We start from the raw sequence: 18511 nt of genomic DNA on the forward strand, positions 1-18511 counted from the left end.
GACCTTGGGGAGCCCCTTTTTGACCATTACTCTTAAGTCCTGCTTGGAAAACACAGGGTGTGAGTCATTCCCCAAGGCCTTGACTAATTCTCTCTCCATCCCTTGGACCCACCTCCAAGATCCTTCCTCTACAGCATAATGGGAAATCCAGAGAGCGCTCCCCTTGGAGAAAATGGAAAGGAACTGAATGACTTAGAGGAAAATTCAATTCTTCCTGGCTCAGCAGTTGAGAAAGCGAAAAACTCTCAGGAAGCTAGTGCCTCTGAAAGTGAAACATTAATAGAAATATTACTGGAAAATACCAAACAGGAAGAGAAGGAAAATTCCATTGTGGAAGCAAGGTCCTCTGTCGATGCTCCTTAATGGTCTCAGTAAAGTATTTCAGAATCAAAACATGGAAAGAACCGGAAATCAATCAGGCTGTCACCCTTCCTGTGGACTGGAGCTTTGGCCAAACCACTTCCACACCCACAGCACAAAGGGCACTGGGCTCAGAACAGAAGGTCCATAGCCTGGCCACTGACTCAAGCCAGTACCTGCTGTGAAGTACCTCCACACCTCCCCAGAGCCTCAGTTTCTCCATCTGTAAAATGGGGGTTATAGCATTTTCCTTACAGACTGACTCTACAAAGCAAATTAACTACAGGTATGCAAGTGCTCTTAAGTTATGGAATACTTACATAGATGTAGGAATCAATTGCTCCTACAAGGCTAACAGAGGGGCTTTTTATAAAGTCTAGCCACAAATAAGGCAGAGGAAATTCAGGCATGAGACTGCGCAGCCTGAGGGGGTATGGCACAGTGGCCAAAGACAAAGACTCTGGATCCAGTTTCAAATCTCATCTCTGCCACTTACTGGTGGTAGGACCTCAGACAAGTTATTTAACAGCTCTGTCCCTCAGTTTTCTCATATGTAAAATGGGAAGGACAGTAGCACCTACCTCAGAAGGTGCTTCTTCTTCTCAGAAGGTGCTACCTTCACCTCCAAGGAATCAAGGTTCTGCCCAGAATAGCCTCTGTGCCAGAATGGCTCTCAGCTCACCCATACCACTTTATTGATAAATTCCGCCACATAAATCTGTATTCTCACCTGGTTCCTGTGTCCTCACCAATAAACTCCTTATGGGTAGGCACCACATACCCCCTGGTTCATCCCTGTATCCACACAGCTCCTGACAGTGGCCTGCATATGGCAACACAGGCCAAATAGAAGTCATGAAGTCAGGATGGTAGAGACCACTGCATCCTGTCTCCATCCAGCAGGAAACCCACCACCACCGCTCAGAATGCCAACAGGTGCTGCCATCGGCCAGCCAGCATCCCAGCTCTCTGCTTCAAAGTTATACATCCCAATTTATTTTTTAGGGCCAAGCCTGACCTCCCCCTTCTCCCACAGGCCACTACCTCTTGGCTGTCTCAGCACAAGATCTAAAAGTCAGCCCAAGATAAACTGCCCAGGGGAGCGCTTGACACAGGCGAGTTGAGCTTTGCTAAATGACCAGAGGAAGCCACACCTGTTTCAAATTTGCCCTTTAATGTCTATTTTATGGGTCAGAATGTTTTGGGGGTGGGGAGAGGATGAGGTCAAGTCTTAGGGGGTTAAGTCGGGGGAAATCAATCCTGTTCCGAGATTGTCAGATTAGAGGATGGTCACCTGATCTCCTTTAAGGAAACTTAGGTTCCTTTTTGATAAGTTCAAGGTACCATTAGATTTTTGGTTATTTTTATGTATTTATTTATTCCCCCCACCCCCACCCCCAAGCAGCACATACAGCGTCACCAATCCTTGGAGGCAGGGAATGCTTGGTGTTTCTCATTTGAGAAGACATGACAGTTACAAGACACGTGTTTTGCGCAGCTGTCCCTTGAGAAGCACCAACTCTGCGCACAGAATTTCTCTATAAAATAATTCAAGGGCTTCATTAACATCTCATTTATGGACCTCGGAGGCAGATGCGGGAGGGAGAGAGAAAAGCCAGCTCTGGGGTCTCTTCTGGGGACCCCCAAAGCCCAGACTGAATGGGGTGGAAATTAGGGCAGAGGGGAGAAAGAGGAACATTAAGTGAAGGGAGGAGGAGACACACAACGCACATTTCAGTAAATATCAGAGCCCTACTATCTCCATTTAAATCACAGAAAATAGTACAACAAATTGATAAATAGCATATAAACTTGGAATTCAGATCGCACAGATGTGATCCTGATTCTGTCACTTGGTAGCTGTGTAACATTAAGCAAGTCATTAACCTTGAGGCGTCGGTTTCTTTATCTATAAAATAAGGGTAATACTACCTGTGGTAGATGGATAGTATTGAAGGCCTTGGTTAATGGACTGCCTGTATCCCTGCCCTTTGCCATGAGATTATGCAGATCCTCCTCTCTCCTCTGTTTAAAAAAAATTTTTTTTAACATTTATTTATTTTTGAGAGACAGAGAAAGACAGAGCATGAGCAGGAGAGGAGCACAGAAAGGAGACACAGAATCCAGAGCAACTACAAGCTCTGAGCTGTCAGCACAGAGCCCGACACAGGGCTCAAAACCAGGAACCATGAGATCACACCTTGAGCCCAAGTGGGACGTTTAACTGACTGAACCACCCAGGTGACCCTCCTCCTCTCTCCTTGAATCCTGGCTGGCATTGTAATTTGCTTTGGTCAACTGAATGTAGTAGAAGGAACAGTGTGCCAGTTTCCAACCTCATGGGCTTCTGTTCTTTTAGAACCCTGCCACAATCATAGGAACAAGGCTGGCCTGCTGGAGGATGAGAGACCACATGGAACAGAGCCTGACTGTCTCAGTCAAGACCATCCTAAACCAGCTACCCCAAGCATGTAAGAGAGACCAGCAAGGATCAGTAGGGTTGCACATCCACCCCAAATGGACCACAGATGCCTACATGAGCCCAGCTGAGACCAGAAAAACTATTCAGTTGACATGTGGGCTTGTGGACAATAATAAAGGCTTATCATTTAAAGGAGGGGTTGGAAACTACAGACCATAGGTCAGCTGCCTGTTTTTGTAAACAAAATTTTATTGAAACACAGTTATGCCCTTTAATTTATATATCATCTATGGCTGCTTTCCAGCTCTAAGGGCAGAGTTGAACAGTTGTGATGGAGACACAACTGTTTTCAAGCCTAAAATTACCCACCCTCTGGCCTTTTAAGAAAAGTTTCTAACCCCTAGTTTTTAAAATCACAGAGTTTGGGGTTATATGTTATGCAGCAATAGCTAACTGATACAGTATCTAAACCTCTCCTAGTGTGATTGTGAGGATTAAATGACCAATTAAGTGGTCAGCACAAAGCCTAGAGAACAGATTTCTCTTCTGGGGACTCAATGCAGAAAAATGGGTTTGATATGCAACATCTCTCTCACACTACTTTCAAGGGACAGGACTTCAAAGAAAAGAGTATCTCAGGACACGTGGGTGGCTCAGTCGGTTAAGCGACCAACTTGGGCTCAGGTCATGATCTTGCAGGTTCTTGAGTTTGAGCCCCACGTCAGGCTCTGGGCTGACAATTCAAAGCCTGGAGCCTGCTTCAGATTCTGTGTCTCCCTCTCTCTGCACTCCCCTGCTCATGCTCAATCTCTCTCTCTCAAAAATAAAATAAAAAATAAACATTAAAAAAAATTAAAAAGAAAAGAATATCCCAAGCCAAACCACAGACACTAACTTTGGCTCTTACCTTTTGTTAACCAAAATGGAAACTGACAACTTATGTTTGACTCTGGCTTCAGTCAAGCCACACATCAATGATTTCGTGTGAAAAAGCCCCAAAAAACAAGTTGCAACTCCCCAGCAAGGCACATGAAAGACCCTCTTCCCTTTGTGGCTCTAACCCCCTCTGCAATCCCCCATAATACCTGCCCTGCTGAGCCTCTAAACCATTCTTTCCCAAGCCTTCAGACCCTGGCACAAGCTGTCCTGTCCCTTCTTCATGGACAGCCCTCCTCAGCAGTTCCTGGCCTAGGAAATTCCCACTCATTCTTCCAGAGTCAGCTCAAATATCACCTCCTCCTCCTCCTGAAAGCTCTCTTTGACTTCCCATAACTCGAGGCCCTACCAGTCCCTTGCACACACTTCTGTCTTGGCATTCCTCAGGTCTCTCTAGCTGTATTTGTCTCCCAGACTAGACCTTTGCAAAGCTGGTATTCAACTGCAAACTGAGAAGCTTCCTTCTTGGAAAGCTGACCACCATTTATTCTCTGAATATCCCTTGTCTAGCAGGCCATTCAGAAACTGTTTGCTGAATCTTAAAAACAAAAAACAAACAAACAAACGGTTAGACATGATATTATTCTTTAGAAAACGTGTTATTTAACTCAACCCTGTGGATGCTGACAAAATATAAAGTGTTGGTACACATTAGCATGTATTTAAAACTTGGGAAACTGATGTCATCATGCATCTTGACTTTCTCAGTTGTGGTGGAAACATTTACTTAATTATGATAAAAGAAACAAGACTTCAGCAGAAAACATAACGGGATGAGACCTGTTTGGCTGCACAAAGGGAGATCTACCAAGTTACTGGCTTCTTTTGTCATTGTTAGTTTTTAATAAAGACAACCTGAAGGAATAATATTTCTATCTATTAAAGTTTCATTTTCTTTTCCGGGAAGCTCAGGTTCTCTCAGCCTCTTACCTGGACTATAACTGTCCCTTAACTCTGATCCCATTCTCTCCCACCCCACCCCCACCCCCCACTGTGACAGCTCAATCATAGCTCTGGGTCTGTCCCTTTCCTGGCTCACCAGTTTCAAGGACTCCCTGCGGGGGTCCAAACTCAGCTTCCCGCCTACTTGACATCATCTCCCATTCACTAAGGGAGGCCCGCTGCAAGAAAGCTTTGGTTTTCAGGAACATACTCCATGCTGAGATTCTGTATGAACAGGTACACACATATATACTCACACACATTTACATATGCAAACTTACACACACACGTATACACAGCACTGACACAGAAGTGATGCAGGATGCAGTCACCTCTTCCCCTGCACAGAAAATCCCAGTTCCATCTCTAGATCCAGCTCAAAGCTGCCTCCTAGGTAAAGACCTCAAGAAATTCCCCAAGACAAACCCAGGGGAAACAAATGATGAAGACAGTGTATGACAATCTCCTCCAGAGACTTATGCTAGAAATTACTGACAAGTCTTCTGTAGCTGTCACTCCTTCCCCTCTTCCACATGATTCTAAAAGGGAAAACACCCAAGACTGGATGCTTGGGGTGTGTGTGTGTGTGTGTGTGTGTGTGTGTGTGTGTGTGCGCGCGCGCGCACACACTATAGAACTCACTGGGAGAATAAAACGACGCCTAAGTGTGTGATACAGAAAGGCTCTGGTACAGAGGGAGGCAAGAGGTGGAACCCCTGTGGTGGGAGGTGGCACAGGAGGCACCGAAAAGGAGGATCTGTGGACCAACAGCTTCTACTTCACACCACAGTAACTCCCAACTGAGGCCTGATGTTAAAAACAAACATAGGGCCTGGCAGACAGGGTGGGGGGGTGGGGAGGCATTCAACAGCCTTATGGGTTCTTGTCCTATCCCCAACAACTGATAGAAGGAAGCTGGGCCTGAGATTAAATGGAGTACCAGAAGTGGGTTTTCCTGGATCCATGTGTGAGAGGCAGAAGGAAGGCTCCGAGGTGTTCAGGGGTGATCTATAGTACGCCCGGGCTTCCAAAAGCTGTCTGGCTGAAAATAATGACAAAACCAGGCTGCGATCTGACTGCCTGACCAGGAATGGGTGGTGGCCCCAGATGAGGAGACAGCCCCACACAGAGGGCAGAGATGAGGGGATCTAGAGTCTCTGCATCCCAAAGCAGTTCCAATCAGAAGACCCAGGGGGAGCGTTAAGGAGAAGCCACTTTACATCAATGGTCCTCAAAAGTGTGATACCAGGATCAGCAGCAAAGATCACCTGGGAACCTGTTAGAAATGCACATTCTCAGGACCCACAGCAGGCTTGATGAATCAGTGTTTTAGAGAGCACTGCAAGTTCTGGTTTGAGAACCACTGTGTAGTGTGGCCCTCTGTGGTTGCCTCCCCTCTTCCTGGTTAAAAAGAACATCTGGTAGCTGTGATTCCTGTCTCTGGATCAGAACAATTTCTTAAAAGATCAAAGGTCTCAAAGTCACAACCTAGTAGGTGAAATGCAGCGGAAGAGAGATAAAAAAAAATAATCTGCTAACCTCCCTTAGCAGCTAAATCCCTTCACTGGTCCTCACTGTGCTTAGCTTACAAGGTCCTTCCTAACCTGGGCCCTGATGCCCCTCTGGGGTCCTGCACAACTCTAACCTCTCGATACCAGCCACAAAGGCATCCCCTAAAGTGCCAAGCTCTCGGCAGCCAGCCATCGTCACCGCCCCTCCCCCACAATGGCCCTCCCTGACCACCTCCACTTCATCCCCTGCTGTAACAGCACTCCCATCACAGAACTCATCATTAGCACTGCAGCCTGGGCCATAAAATTCAAGGGGGGGCTGCTCCAGCACCCAATAGAGGAGGGCACAGAAAAGACCCATAAAATAACATGATGGTGAACGAAGCCAACTCTTAAACACATTTGACATTCCAGCTATAAAACACATTATCCCTCCCTCAGTATTTGAAATAGTCTTAATTGTAATTAGGAAAAAAAATGCCTACTAAAGTTTTGAAAGCCATTAAAGAAAACTTTAGCAAGCAGCAGAACCACAAGCAGTGAGAGAGAAGGATTTGCCCGCCTGGGAGGTGGTCATGGAATAACACAGGGGACACAGAAGGTCAGCACCATTAACTGGGAATCTCTCTACCTTCACTGGTGGGGCCTTGCTCAAACCAACCATAATACCCGGGAACTTCAGAGTCTCCCAAGCCAGCACCTAGCCAAGCCTGAGCCATGCATAAGGCAGCAGAGAGCCTCTTTGGTGTTTCCCTCACAGATCAGCCGTAAGCCTTTGATCCTGGAGGCTCCCAGAGAAACCTCCCCCTCCTCCAAGGCAGCACCTGGGGGAACCACCTGGCTCCCAGCTTCTTGTAGGAAGCCCAGAGTTCATGCTTCAGAAGTGTGCCCCCTAACTGGTCCCAGAGGTAGGTGGGATCCTCCACTGACTGCCCACCCTTTAGCAGACCCAGATGAGAGGGGAGACTCTCAGGACCTGGGGCCTCAGAGAGAAGCCAAGCAGAGAAATTAAAAGAGGGGGATCCCTTTAGTCCTCCCGCTTGAAAAACAAAAAGATCCCTTTCCTAGCACCAGCTGGCAGGTAGGAGCCTGTCTCCCTTCTGTCTGGACATCCAGTCCTAAAAGGAACTCAGACTCTCTATCAGTCTTCCCCAGCCCACGCCTGTGCAAAAGTTTACCTTTGGGAAAATGTGGGGGTGATGAGGAGAACAAGAGGGACGTCAGCCTGACAGACATTGCAGGGCACTGGGCCTCAGATATAATCAAAACACTGCCTTCCACCATAAGTAGGCAGAACAAGTATTATTTTATGGGGAAGGGAGGGTGTCACAGGAGTGTGAAGGAGGAGGAGTGGGGGCCCAGTTTGGCTGTAACTGGTTTGCTTCAAAGAGAGGGATCAAAATGGCCTAATATGTGTGTGTGTGTGTGGGGGGGGTTGTCATAAACTCATCCCCTACATTCCCGGTACAGTAGGGGGTGGGGTGGGATAAGGAAGAGGTGAGGAGTGGAGGGGTGAGTCTCCTTCCAGCCGGATGGATTGACTGACCGGACCCCCTTCTGTGCACGGCGGGAGCAACTGACTGGTCGAAGTGGAGAGATCCTGCAGGCAGCACATTTCAACCGGAAAAGCACGCGTGGGGGTTCCCGGTGCAGCTCCAGTACAAAAGGCCGCTCGGATTTGGCAACCTGGCGCGAGGGGTGGGGCAGGGCAGGGCTTTTAGAGGAATTTACAGATGCACGTTTAAAGACAGCCGGTCCGGATCTGCCACCAAGAGTGCTGCGTAATATCGGGCGAGTCCCTTCCCAGCTCTGGACCTCAGTTTCCCATCCACAGAATGGGGGGACGGGGTAAAGAAGAATAAATGCTCTTCTAAATCCGTGCCAGCTCTGACTTTCAGACTTCAGTCCTCGGGGGATGGAAGGGCTGGCTGTCTTTCTCGGTCTAGGTTGGTAGGATGCTCCCGTCAGACTACTTCCGAAGGGGGCACCTGGCTGTGGGCCCAGAGAGGGGACGTTCTAGGAACAGCAGCTAAAAAGACTGTGTCAGGAGGCCGAGGATCCAGGATTAAGCGCGTGCGAGGGGGCAGAACTAGGAAGCAGCGTGGGATCCCTGACCTCAGGGTCCTAGCCCCAAGCTGATGTAGGAACCAGAGCGTTGCCTCAGTTTACCCACGCGCACCGTGTCTCAGGAACCAGGGGTGAGACCAAGGGATGCCTTACCTTGTCCTTTTTACCGGCCCCGCTCTCCTCCGCGGCCGAGGCGGCACACTTGTTGAGCAGTTTCTTGCCACCGCAGGCCGTCGGACTCCAGGTGCGGCCGCCAGAGCAGGCACCCCCCGGGAGGTCTCCGGCACCGCCCGCGGCGCTCTCCACCTTGATGAGGCGGTGCTTCGGGGAGATGTAGCGCACCTCGGCCGGGGTGGCTGGCCGCCGCTCGCTGCTGCTGCGGTAGAGGTGCGGGGAGCCGGAGGACGAAGACGAGGACGCGGCGGCGCCTGCGCCGGAGGAGGCACAGCAGCAGCCTGCGGCGCCCGACGCGGACGAGGCTGAGAAGGCGCGCTGGCCCCCGCCCGGCTCCCCGCCGCCGCCGCAGTAGTCCAGGCGGCACATGGCGCGCAGTTTGCGCAGCGAAGAGCCAGGCCCGTTGTAGGGGTCCTCAAAGTCGCGCTCCTTCTGTGCGCGGTAAGCGCGGATGAGGTCGCTCGTGCTGCCGCTGTCGTCGGGCAGCGATCCCGACGAGGTCGAGAAGCAGGAGGCGGCGGCCGGACCGCAGGACGCCGAGGCGCCCGCGGGGGCTGGCGGCACGGCCTGGGGGGGCTGCGAGGGCCGCTCGCCCCGGCGCCGCTGCTCGCGGTAGTCCGGCCTCGGCGGCTGCGGGGGGCTCTTGGTCTTGCTGTTGCCCAAGCTGAAGTACTTGTTCAGCCACTTGGCCATGGCGAGAGGCCGCCTAGGGCCGCGGCGCGGGAGCCCGGTCCGCCGCCGCGGCCATTCGGAGAGCAGCGCTGCGGCCCAGGTCCCTCGGCGCCCCGGCCCCGGCGGGGGGCGTCCGGGGCGCCAGCTCCCGACGCCAAGTTCAAGTTCTCTCCGCCGCCTCCTGCCGGCGGATCCTGGCCTCCAGCAGCTGCAGCACCGCCCTCCGCCTCTGCCGCGCGCCTCCCCGGCTTCGGATCTGTCGCCCCTCACGGGCGCGTCTCATGGGATCCCGGCCCGCGGCCCCAAGGAGAGCGAAAGGCCTGGGCGCCCCCCGTCTGGTACACTCTGGCCGTGCGCTCCGCGGCGGAGCGCGCTCCTGCCCCGTCGGAACCGCAGCCTTCGCCTGGGCCGGAATCTGCGGCTGCTACGGGAACTTGTCGGCGTCCTCAGCCCCCCCCTTCTTCCTTCCCAAGAGCGCTGGGGGCAGCCCGGCCCCCAGCCGGAGAGCAAGCAGGAGGGAGAGCGAACGAGCGACGGAGGAAGGCAGCCAGCGCCCGCCCGAGCCGTGCGCCCGTGCCCGTCCCGGCGGCGCCTGCCGCTGCTGCCGCCGCCGCCTCCCGAACCGCCGCGTGTGTGACACCCCGGCCGCCAGAGCCCGCCCCGCGCCGCGGCCCCGCCCTCCCCGGGCCTGCGCGCGCCCCGCCCCTCAGCCCGCCCCCGCAGGCTCCGCCCCGCCCACCCCCACGAGCCTGGCCGCCAGACCGCGGGCCCAAGCCCCGCCCTCCTCGTGCCCTGGTCTTCAGCAGGCGCAACTCTCCACCTCAGCACGCGCCGCCACCCGCGGCCGCCTCGGCGCCAGCCCTGGGGTGGCGCCTGAGGGCACTGGGGTCCCGCGGCGCTGCCGGCTCCGCCTCGCTCGCGGCCCGCCGCCGCCTGCGGAGTGAGGTTGCCAGTAGGAGCCCACCGCGCTCAGAGGCCAGACTTGTGCGCATCTCCGGGTGCCCGCGCGCCGTGCACCTCAGGGACCCCCACTGTTGGAGGGGGGACACGGGGGGTTAATTATCCCCGGACATTTCTAGTGTACAGCATGATCCGCGCGAGGGAAGTGCGGCCTGGGACCCCTCGGGGACAGGGTGCCTAATCCCCTTCTTGAAGGGACAGAGACTCAGGTCAGCCTCCGCGTGCCAGATCTTCGGAGGAGTCTCTATGCTAACGAGCGTGTTAGCAGTCGGGATGACTGATGCAGCTGGGGCCCGGCACCCGCGCCAGGCCGAGGGGAGGCCGGACGTTGGCTTCCCTTTTCACCCCTGAGGAAGTCGGGGCTTTAACCCCGTGCACTGCCAACCCGAGGACCAAAGGAGGGCCACCCAGGTGGGCCTGGCTGCCACTTCCCGGTCTGGTGGCGCCGAAATGATGTCATCTCCACTAGTCTCTCCTTCGCAACTTAAGATCGTCCTTTGATTATTGACCAAAACTGAGGAAACTGAGGCCGAGGGAGGGGGCCCGCTTGCCCAGTGAAGTTTCTCCTGAGAGGCGCCAGAGGAGCTGCCTGGAAACGAGGTAAACGAGCTGGTGCTCCTTTGAGTTTGACCGCCAAACCCCAGGGTATTATTAACCCTGAGGTGTGAGGACTGAGACCCCCAAGTCAGAGGAATTCCCTCAGAAGGCTGACTTATTAGGACAGTGGCCCTAATCATTAATCGTCTCCACTTGCTACCTATGTTCGAATAGATGGGCTTTGGGGGGAGTCTATTCTTTTTTCATAACCTGTAGGAAAAGTGGGACCTGTTAGGGCAGGTGGAAGGCCAGAGGCTCTTTTGGTCAGGACACAGCCCTGGCTCCCTGGCCATGCTGGATGTGGAGGTCCCATTCACAGTCTGAGAGCTGTCGCCTCTTTGCTGCCTGAGGCCACAGTGGGGAAGTGGCAGAACCAGGACTCCAACTTGGATCTTACTCTGAAGGCTGTGCTCTGGCCACTCAGCCGCACACAGTGATGTAATGGAATTGACTGCAGATTGTCCCTTCAGGATGAAGCCATTTGCTCTTTCCCTCTTTGGTCAGACAGGACTGTCATCCTCTATGAGCCAGTTAATTTTTTTAAACCCACCATTATAACTCCCACAGTCACAAACCCCATCTACGCAGCCCCTTCTTTGCCTGAGATGTACCTACTTAACATTTCTCAGGAAATAATCTGTGTGTGCGTGTGTGGGGGGGGGGGGGGGTGGGGAGAGAGGGAGAGAGGGAGAGAAATGTGTCTAGGGGATATTGGAAGACCCAGAAATTGACTTGGGCCAAAGTGTTTATTTCGGGTAACCCTAAACTGAAGTATCTCAAATTATCCTTTAAATCACTCCTCTGCTGTATCTGCTGTGTAAACACTTAATTATTCTGTAAGCAAGAGAGGCCCAAATAGAAAACCCAAAAGGCAAGGACATCTTCATTGTAAGCCCCTCCTTTCAACCAACCACAAATCCTCTCTGGCTCCCTCCCCTCTCATTTAAATGGTTTGTAGGCTCAGAAAAGAGGAGCGGCCAGGTCCTGGCAACAGGCCAGGCCACTCAGGACAAGAAAGTCTTCTTCAGGATCTGGAAACTTGTTGCCTGCATGTGGGTTGCACATGGAAAAATTATCTCTGCCTTTAGGTTTAGGTTTAGGAAGAAAAGTTATATTTCACAACTTATTTTTTCCATTTCACTTTCAGCGGACCATGGGGTTAGACCCACTTTTCCATGTGATGCCTCTGCTGGGGTATAATTTGCAAGCCAAAAATTATTGTAATGCTATAGTATTATGCCAAAAACTTCCAGAGCACTTGTGTATCTGCTCAACCCCAACACATTCTGTATATAATTAACCCTACTCATCAGCCCTGTGAGTTGGTGTTATTCCCAGTTTACAGATGGGGTAACTGGACGAAGGTAGTATTTACCTCAAGTAGTCAAAAACACATGGGTGTTTTCCTTTGGGAACTAGTGTAGACACAACTTAAAGGGCAGAGTCAGAAATAATCATTCTGAAAGGAAACAGAAAAGTTTCCTAAAGACTATGTTGGAGGAGTAGTATGTCAAATGGTTAAGGAGACAGGAACTCACAGGGAAGGGACTCAGGGCACTATAGGGGGTTAGAGCTAAACAGACTTTCCTTTCAGAGAAACAGCCACCCCATTTCACAGAGGGAAAACAAATGACTGAAGGGAAGAGATAGAATCCAGAGACACACCTGGGGTTTGTACCCAGTCTCTTGATATCACAAACCCAACACTATGCCCATTCTGGCATTTTTTACTCTTAGCTCTCCCCTCCCCACCACCACTCATCTCTGATTTTCTTAATGGAAGGGTTGAGTATGATCCTGTGTCTGTTTCTGCCCTGTCTCTATTTCTCACTTCAGACCAAGCTGGGGACATGGCAGCTCTTTTCATCCTTCTTTCAGTATTTGGAGGTAGCTATGTTATTGATAGAGGCCTGGAAAAAATGATGCCACCAACCCAACAGACTCATCTACTTCTTTCAGTTTGGGCCAACAAATGTTAATGTCAGTCTCCTGCTGTGAGCCAGGCCCCAGGGCAGGAGTCTGGCCTGGAAGCATAAATTTGGGAGCCAATAGTGCTCTGAGAAGACCTGAGGCAAAACCTTCAGTCCTCCTAGACACCTTCTTTCATTCCTGCTCCATCCAACCCTTCAGGAAGGAGTATTCAGAATCCTACCACTTCTCACCAACTCCACTGCTTCCACCCCAGTCCAACACTCCATCTCTTTTCTTGCCTGGATCATCAGAGGCATCTGTTACCCATTTCCCTGCTTCTGTCTCAACACAGCAGCCAGTGATCCTATTAAAACTGAATCTGATTATGTCCCTCCTCTGCTCAAATCTCTCATTAAATCCCCATGTCCCTAAAAGTAAATGCCAAAATTCTTATAGTAGCCCATAAGGCCTTACATGACCTAGTCCCCTCAAATTCCTGACTTCTTTTTGTACTGTCCTCTCTCCTGCTCCAATCAGGCTGCCTCTTCCTGGTGTTTGTTGAACATTCTCACCTTGGAACCTTCCTACTACATCTCCTCTGCCTAGAATGCTTTCTCCCAGCTGTCCCCATGGGTCATCCTTCCTTCCCTTCAGGTCTGTATTTAAACATCACACACTCAGTGAGGCCTCCCCTGGGTACCATTTCTAGAATTGTTTCCCCACTCAACACTTCCTATCCTTCCCTGGTTTGTTTTTCTGAGTATCACTCAACTCTGTCTCATGCACAGTATATTTTACTTATTTTTTGTTTGTCTGTTATTCCTTGTCTTGCCCCACAATGGGAAAGGGATCTTTGCTTTTGTTCACTGCATATCTCCAGTGTCTAGGACACTGCCTGACACCTAGTAGGCACATGATGAATGTTTGTTCAGGAGAACAAGTAAATGTGAGTGGGCGATCACGAAGGGTAGAAAGGCAGAGAGCTAAAGCTTGACATCTCTGCCGTGGACCTGGTGCTAGTGGCTATTAACTTTGATCTGGAGGTGGGAGCATATCAGACTTTTTTTTGAAAGTTTTTGAAGCAAGTGTGTTCTGGTGTTCTGTTCCTATGCTATGTCTCTAAAGCAGAGGAAGCAGAATGAGATTTATGCCTGACTTCCCAGCATCTGAAGGGGGTTCCAAGAAGGTTGTGGCATCCAGGTAGCCCCCTTCCACAAGAGTCCCAGTCATGCTGGAATGCAAGCCTGTCCTTGTGTCACTGAGCCAGCTCTATTCTCTCCACCTCGAGTACAACTAATCTTAGGAATCTCATTATGGGTCGAAAGATAATCCTCTATATCTAGATTAAAGGCTGTGTTTTGACCATTACCACACATTGAGCATTGAGCCGACAGTTTAATTGAACTGTTTATGCTGCTGCCTTGATCTCTTCCCAGAGAATTTACAACTAATTCTGAGTGTCTCTGCGAATTAAGTGGGCCTCTCCCAACATGCTTTGCCTGAAGTTTGCCTGTGCCAAATCCCACTTGTCCTTGTGTTACCCAATTATGCACTCTTGCTCACAACTGTCTCTGCTGGTACCACTTCCAGTCCACTTCCTCCCTGAGGTGGCCATTAAAGATATGGCTCTGGGAATGGCCACATCCTAGGACAGCCTCTGTGATACCTGCAGCAGCAGAAAGGGGGTGGAGGTGAGGATTGGCATGGGAGCAGAGAGAACATAAATCATACTGATTCCTTTGAAGTCACCTCCAGGCAACTGACAATGACCTCCTAACTAGAAAAGGTACAAGTGTCTTTAGCACAGTTAAGTGTGATGGAAGGAAAAGAGCTCTGGACTGAGGTCAAGACTCCTGAGTTCTTATCCTGGCTGTCTTCTGACTTCCTATGCGACCTGTGAGGCCTTGCTCTTACTATTTATAAAATAGGAGCTGGCAGATCATTGTTTCTCATTCTGTGTTATGGAAGTGTCTAAGAGTAGGGTTGCCAAATTTAGAAAAAACAAAACAATAATAGCAAAAAAAGACATCCATGCAATATTTGGGACATATTTACAGTGAAATACTATTCATTGTTTATCTGAAATTCAAATTTAACTGGGTGTCCTATATTTGTCTGTCCATGTGGGAGATAAAAAAGGCTCCCAACCCCTAGCCTAGCCTCTGCTAATGAAATGGACAAGAGCAGATGTTCTTAACCCTGGCTGAACATTATAATCACTTACACAGCTTATATAGTACCAGTGACCAGTCTGTATTCCAGACCAGTTAAGTCAGAATTTCTGGTGGTGGATTCAGGCATTGTATTTTTTTTTTTTTTTAATTAAAAAACCCCTTCAGTGAGTCCAATGTGCAGCCAAGTTTGAAAACCACTGGACTAGAGCAGGGGTTCTCAAAGTGAGGTCCCTGGGCCAGAGCATCAGCTTCATCTGAGAACTTGTTAGTAATACAAATATTGGCAGGGAAGGGGAGAAGAAAGAAAGAAGGAAAAAAAGAGAAGAAGGAAGAGGAAGGGAGGGAGGGAAGAAGAAAGGAAGGAAGGAAAAAATAAAAGGAAATATAAATTGTCATTCTGACTTCCACACTTTCAGAATTAGAAGCTAGGGGTTATAGCCCAGCAAGCCTTCCAGGTAATTCTGCTGTAGCTAAAGTCTGAGAACCAGTTTTAAAGTTCCTTAGATAACAACAATGACCTGTCTTTTGGGGCTTGATATATATGTGGGTGCTAGGAAAGCAAATTAGTTGAATTGCTTTTCAGTGATGCATCCTAATGGTCAAACATCTGGCAATTACAGCATAAATTATAGAGGTTGCAAACCCACTGGGTACAATAGCTTTTTCAGTCCCAACCATCAGTCTGATAGCAGTCTTGAAGGCTACCATTGGCACCTGAAGCTTATTGCCAATAGGACAAGGTAGTCTGGGAAGAGCCAGAAATGGACTACAAGTGTCTGAGGGCATAAAGTTCTGGGTCAGGCAACCTGAAGGCCCAGCAGAAAGGGGCTGTGGAGCCCGTGGGCAAGGAAGAGTGGAAAGTGTGGCAGAAAGAAACCACAGGTCGGGGGTACATTAGGTCAGCCCAGGTCCCAAGGAGACTGGGGCAGTGAATATCAGGGGTGTCTCCAGGGCTGGTTAGGCCAAGTCACACTGCTTCTGTGAGGAACCAGCACCAGGGCAGGCCAAAGTTGATGCAGACTAGAGCAGGTGGGTAGCAGAGGTGGAGAAGGGAGGCTATTCTTGCTTTGTTTTGCTTTGTTCTGTGTTAAGAGGCAAGTGGTGTTCAAGAACAGAGCAGCATTTTTGCTGCAGTGGAGGAGGGCTTAAATGCCAGCCCACTAGCATACCAGGTTTTCTCTGGGGGTCTCACATTCAGGTTTCTTTGCTTCTGGGATGCCAGGTGCCCAGAATATGTGACTCTCTTGTCCTTGAGAGACATCTGGAGGGCAGGTAGCAGGGACTGTGCATTATTCATTTCTGTCCACCCCCAGGCTTTGCTCAGTGCCTGCCAAAAGCTAGGCCCTGAGTGACTGTGTGTGGAATCGAATCCAATAGAGATCCAACAAATCATCGTTCTTATGTATGAGTTATCACCTCAGGCCCTAATAAACCACACCACTGAGAGAGCCCAGACATTCCACATGCAAAAGGGCACTTGTCACCTTTGGAGAGTCATTGCAGACTTTCCTCCTTGCTGCCTTCCTTTCTCCCTTCCTTCCACTGAGCACCACTCCTGTGCAAAGCCAGATGTTACTGACCAGCTTTGCCATGAGGGCTTTTCGCTTTGTAGGGAACAACTGAAAAAAGAAGGCAAGAGGCAGCAAACATTGAAACCTCCATGATCACACTTACATGGGTTCTGATGTGAATTGCTTTGTGCTAGTGTGTACAACTGTAAATCTGAAGAGTTTAATCTGCTTCTCCTCATCTCCAAAGTAAACTTCGGAGTTCCTGAAAAGGTGAAATTTATTACTTCAAGCCCTACAGTTGGGAAAGTGATTTATATCCTGCACAAAAAATGTTCTTTTGATGCAGTTTCCATCCTCTCACTTTGGCTGTAACATTTAAAGACAAGTTTTTTAATGTTTTATTTATTTTTTGAGAGAAGGTGAGCGGAAAAGGGGCAGAGCGGGGGAGGAAAGAGGATCCCAAGTGGGCGGTACTCTGACAGGGTGACAGCGGCAAGCCCGCTGTGGGGCTTGAACTCAAGAACCATGAGATCATGACCTGAGCCAAAGTAGGATGCTCAACCAACTGAGCCACCCAGGTGCCCCTAAAGACAGTTTTTAAAAGTCACTTTCCATGCATAGTTTTCTCCCACTACAGTTTATGTTTTTCCTTGAATTAAAATGGTTACCATGCTGCCATCTGAGGCTTTCCTAAGTGGGATACATTGGTCTTAGCCAAAGCCAGGAAAGAGTTAAAGTTGCAAATGGCAGTCTGTCTTCTATCTCAGTTTGGGGGTGGGGTGGTGGAGACTGCCCAATTGTGTGTCCTTCTCTTTCCTTCCCTAGGGCTGAGTGCAGGATATTGAGTCTCCCAAAATAACTCAGACCCTAGGGGTAAATGCCTGCTGGGAATAGGGGATTCTCTAGATCAGAGGGAACTTTCAAGGCCAAAAGATCTGATCTGGGCTTAAAGAGAGAAGAGCTCAGCCACTTTACACCGAACAACCACTAACCAGTCCTTACCAAGTCACCGGGAAACCAGGTATCGGCTTCTTTCACCAAGCTGGCATCCAAGAGAACGATCATACTCAGATGGAGTCCCTTAAGGCCAATGGGTACAGCTTGGAGAGGCACTGACAGATGGGGGCAGAATCTCAGTGAGCCTCTAGGTCATTGGAATTTCTGGAGCTCTTGGAGTTTACAAGGTGCTGTAGAATCACTGCTTATTGCACATGTTCAGAGGAGGGAGCTGTTGGTTTTCAGCTTCCCAGAGTCATGGTGAGTGAAAAGGATCCTTCTGCCCAGTCCTCAGTGCCCACTCTGATTCATTTGGTCCTAATGTTCAGAGAGTGATGAACTTGGGGGCTCTAGACTGTGGGCTCACTTCACCCCCAAGACTGGAGCAACATTTCATTCATATACTTTGGATCCGGAGCTAGCAAACCCAGAGAAAAGTATTGCTTTCTTCATGAATTTCCAGCTTTTATTTTTATAGTTCTATTCATATTTCCATTTGCTCCCATTTGTGGACATCTTTGTGGTGGATAACCTTTTTATGTTATTGTTAGGCTTTCACCATAGGAATTCACTTCTCCAATTACCACTTTTGCTATAAAGTGGCACATCCACCATGGCCATGGTGTGGGTCCAGGAGCTCAGGCTTGAGAATCACCTAGAAAACAGTCAGAATGTATACTCGCAAAACCACTGCAGAGAAGCTGACTCAGATCCTAGTGGGTGGGGCCCAGGAATTTGCATTTTTACATGAACCACAGCTGATTCTCCTCAGATGGGACAGGGACCCCACTTTGAGAAGCTCCAGCTCATCTCTGAGCTCCAATCCATGACATGAGCCAACAAGTTGTGTGTGAAGGCATTTTTGACTTTTTGTTCTTGTGGTCTGACCTTCAGAGGGTCAGCCTGCCTGCATCTCACTCAGGCAGGCAGGCAGGCTGCCTGTGGTAAGTGTCCCTGCAGGGCACCATGTAGCCTCCAGTTGTGCATTCCTATTTATCCTGAGCAAATCTCCCTCAGTGGCCAGTTAATTGGATTCTGAGAAGTGTAGATTAGGCTGAAGGAAGAGGAGAGAACAGATGTGAACACTGAGAATACAGAGAACAGTGTACTGGCCACTGTGCTCTGGGCTTCACACCAATGGTATCTGCCAACGTCCTGTAGAAACACTCACGTTGGGCCTTAACACTGCCATTTTCCAGCTGAGGAGACGAGGGCTCTGAGGTCACACAGCTAGTTGTGGTAGACTCAGATATGTTCAACTTAAAGGACTTCCTCTTT

The 18511-nt window shown here is 50.0% G+C and overlaps 2 protein-coding genes across 3 annotated transcripts in view; one reads left to right on the forward strand and one right to left on the reverse strand.

Annotated features, from left to right (window-relative positions):
- SHB (SH2 domain containing adaptor protein B) overlaps positions 1-9729 on the reverse strand; it is a 134215-nt gene extending 124486 nt beyond the window's left edge. Inside the window, exon 1 of one of the 2 annotated variants that reach the window (XM_019454437.2) lies at positions 8392-9729. In XM_019454437.2, the coding sequence (XP_019309982.1) occupies positions 8392-9105 (714 nt within the window). In that variant the 5' untranslated portion in view covers positions 9106-9729. The remainder of the gene's footprint in view (positions 1-8391) is intronic. The other variant, XM_019454435.2, reaches the window with a different exon arrangement.
- Positions 9730-10440: 711 nt separating this feature from the next.
- Positions 10441-18511, forward strand: part of ALDH1B1 (aldehyde dehydrogenase 1 family member B1) — a 240842-nt gene continuing 232771 nt past the window's right edge. Inside the window, exon 1 of the mRNA XM_053908111.1 lies at positions 10441-10644. The gene's annotated coding sequence lies outside the window, so the exon portion shown is untranslated. The remainder of the gene's footprint in view (positions 10645-18511) is intronic.

This window comes from Panthera pardus, unplaced genomic scaffold, assembly GCF_024362965.1.
Source record: "Panthera pardus isolate Hobbes unplaced genomic scaffold, ASM2436296v1 HiC_scaffold_20, whole genome shotgun sequence".
Classification (NCBI taxonomy): domain Eukaryota; kingdom Metazoa; phylum Chordata; class Mammalia; order Carnivora; family Felidae; genus Panthera; species Panthera pardus.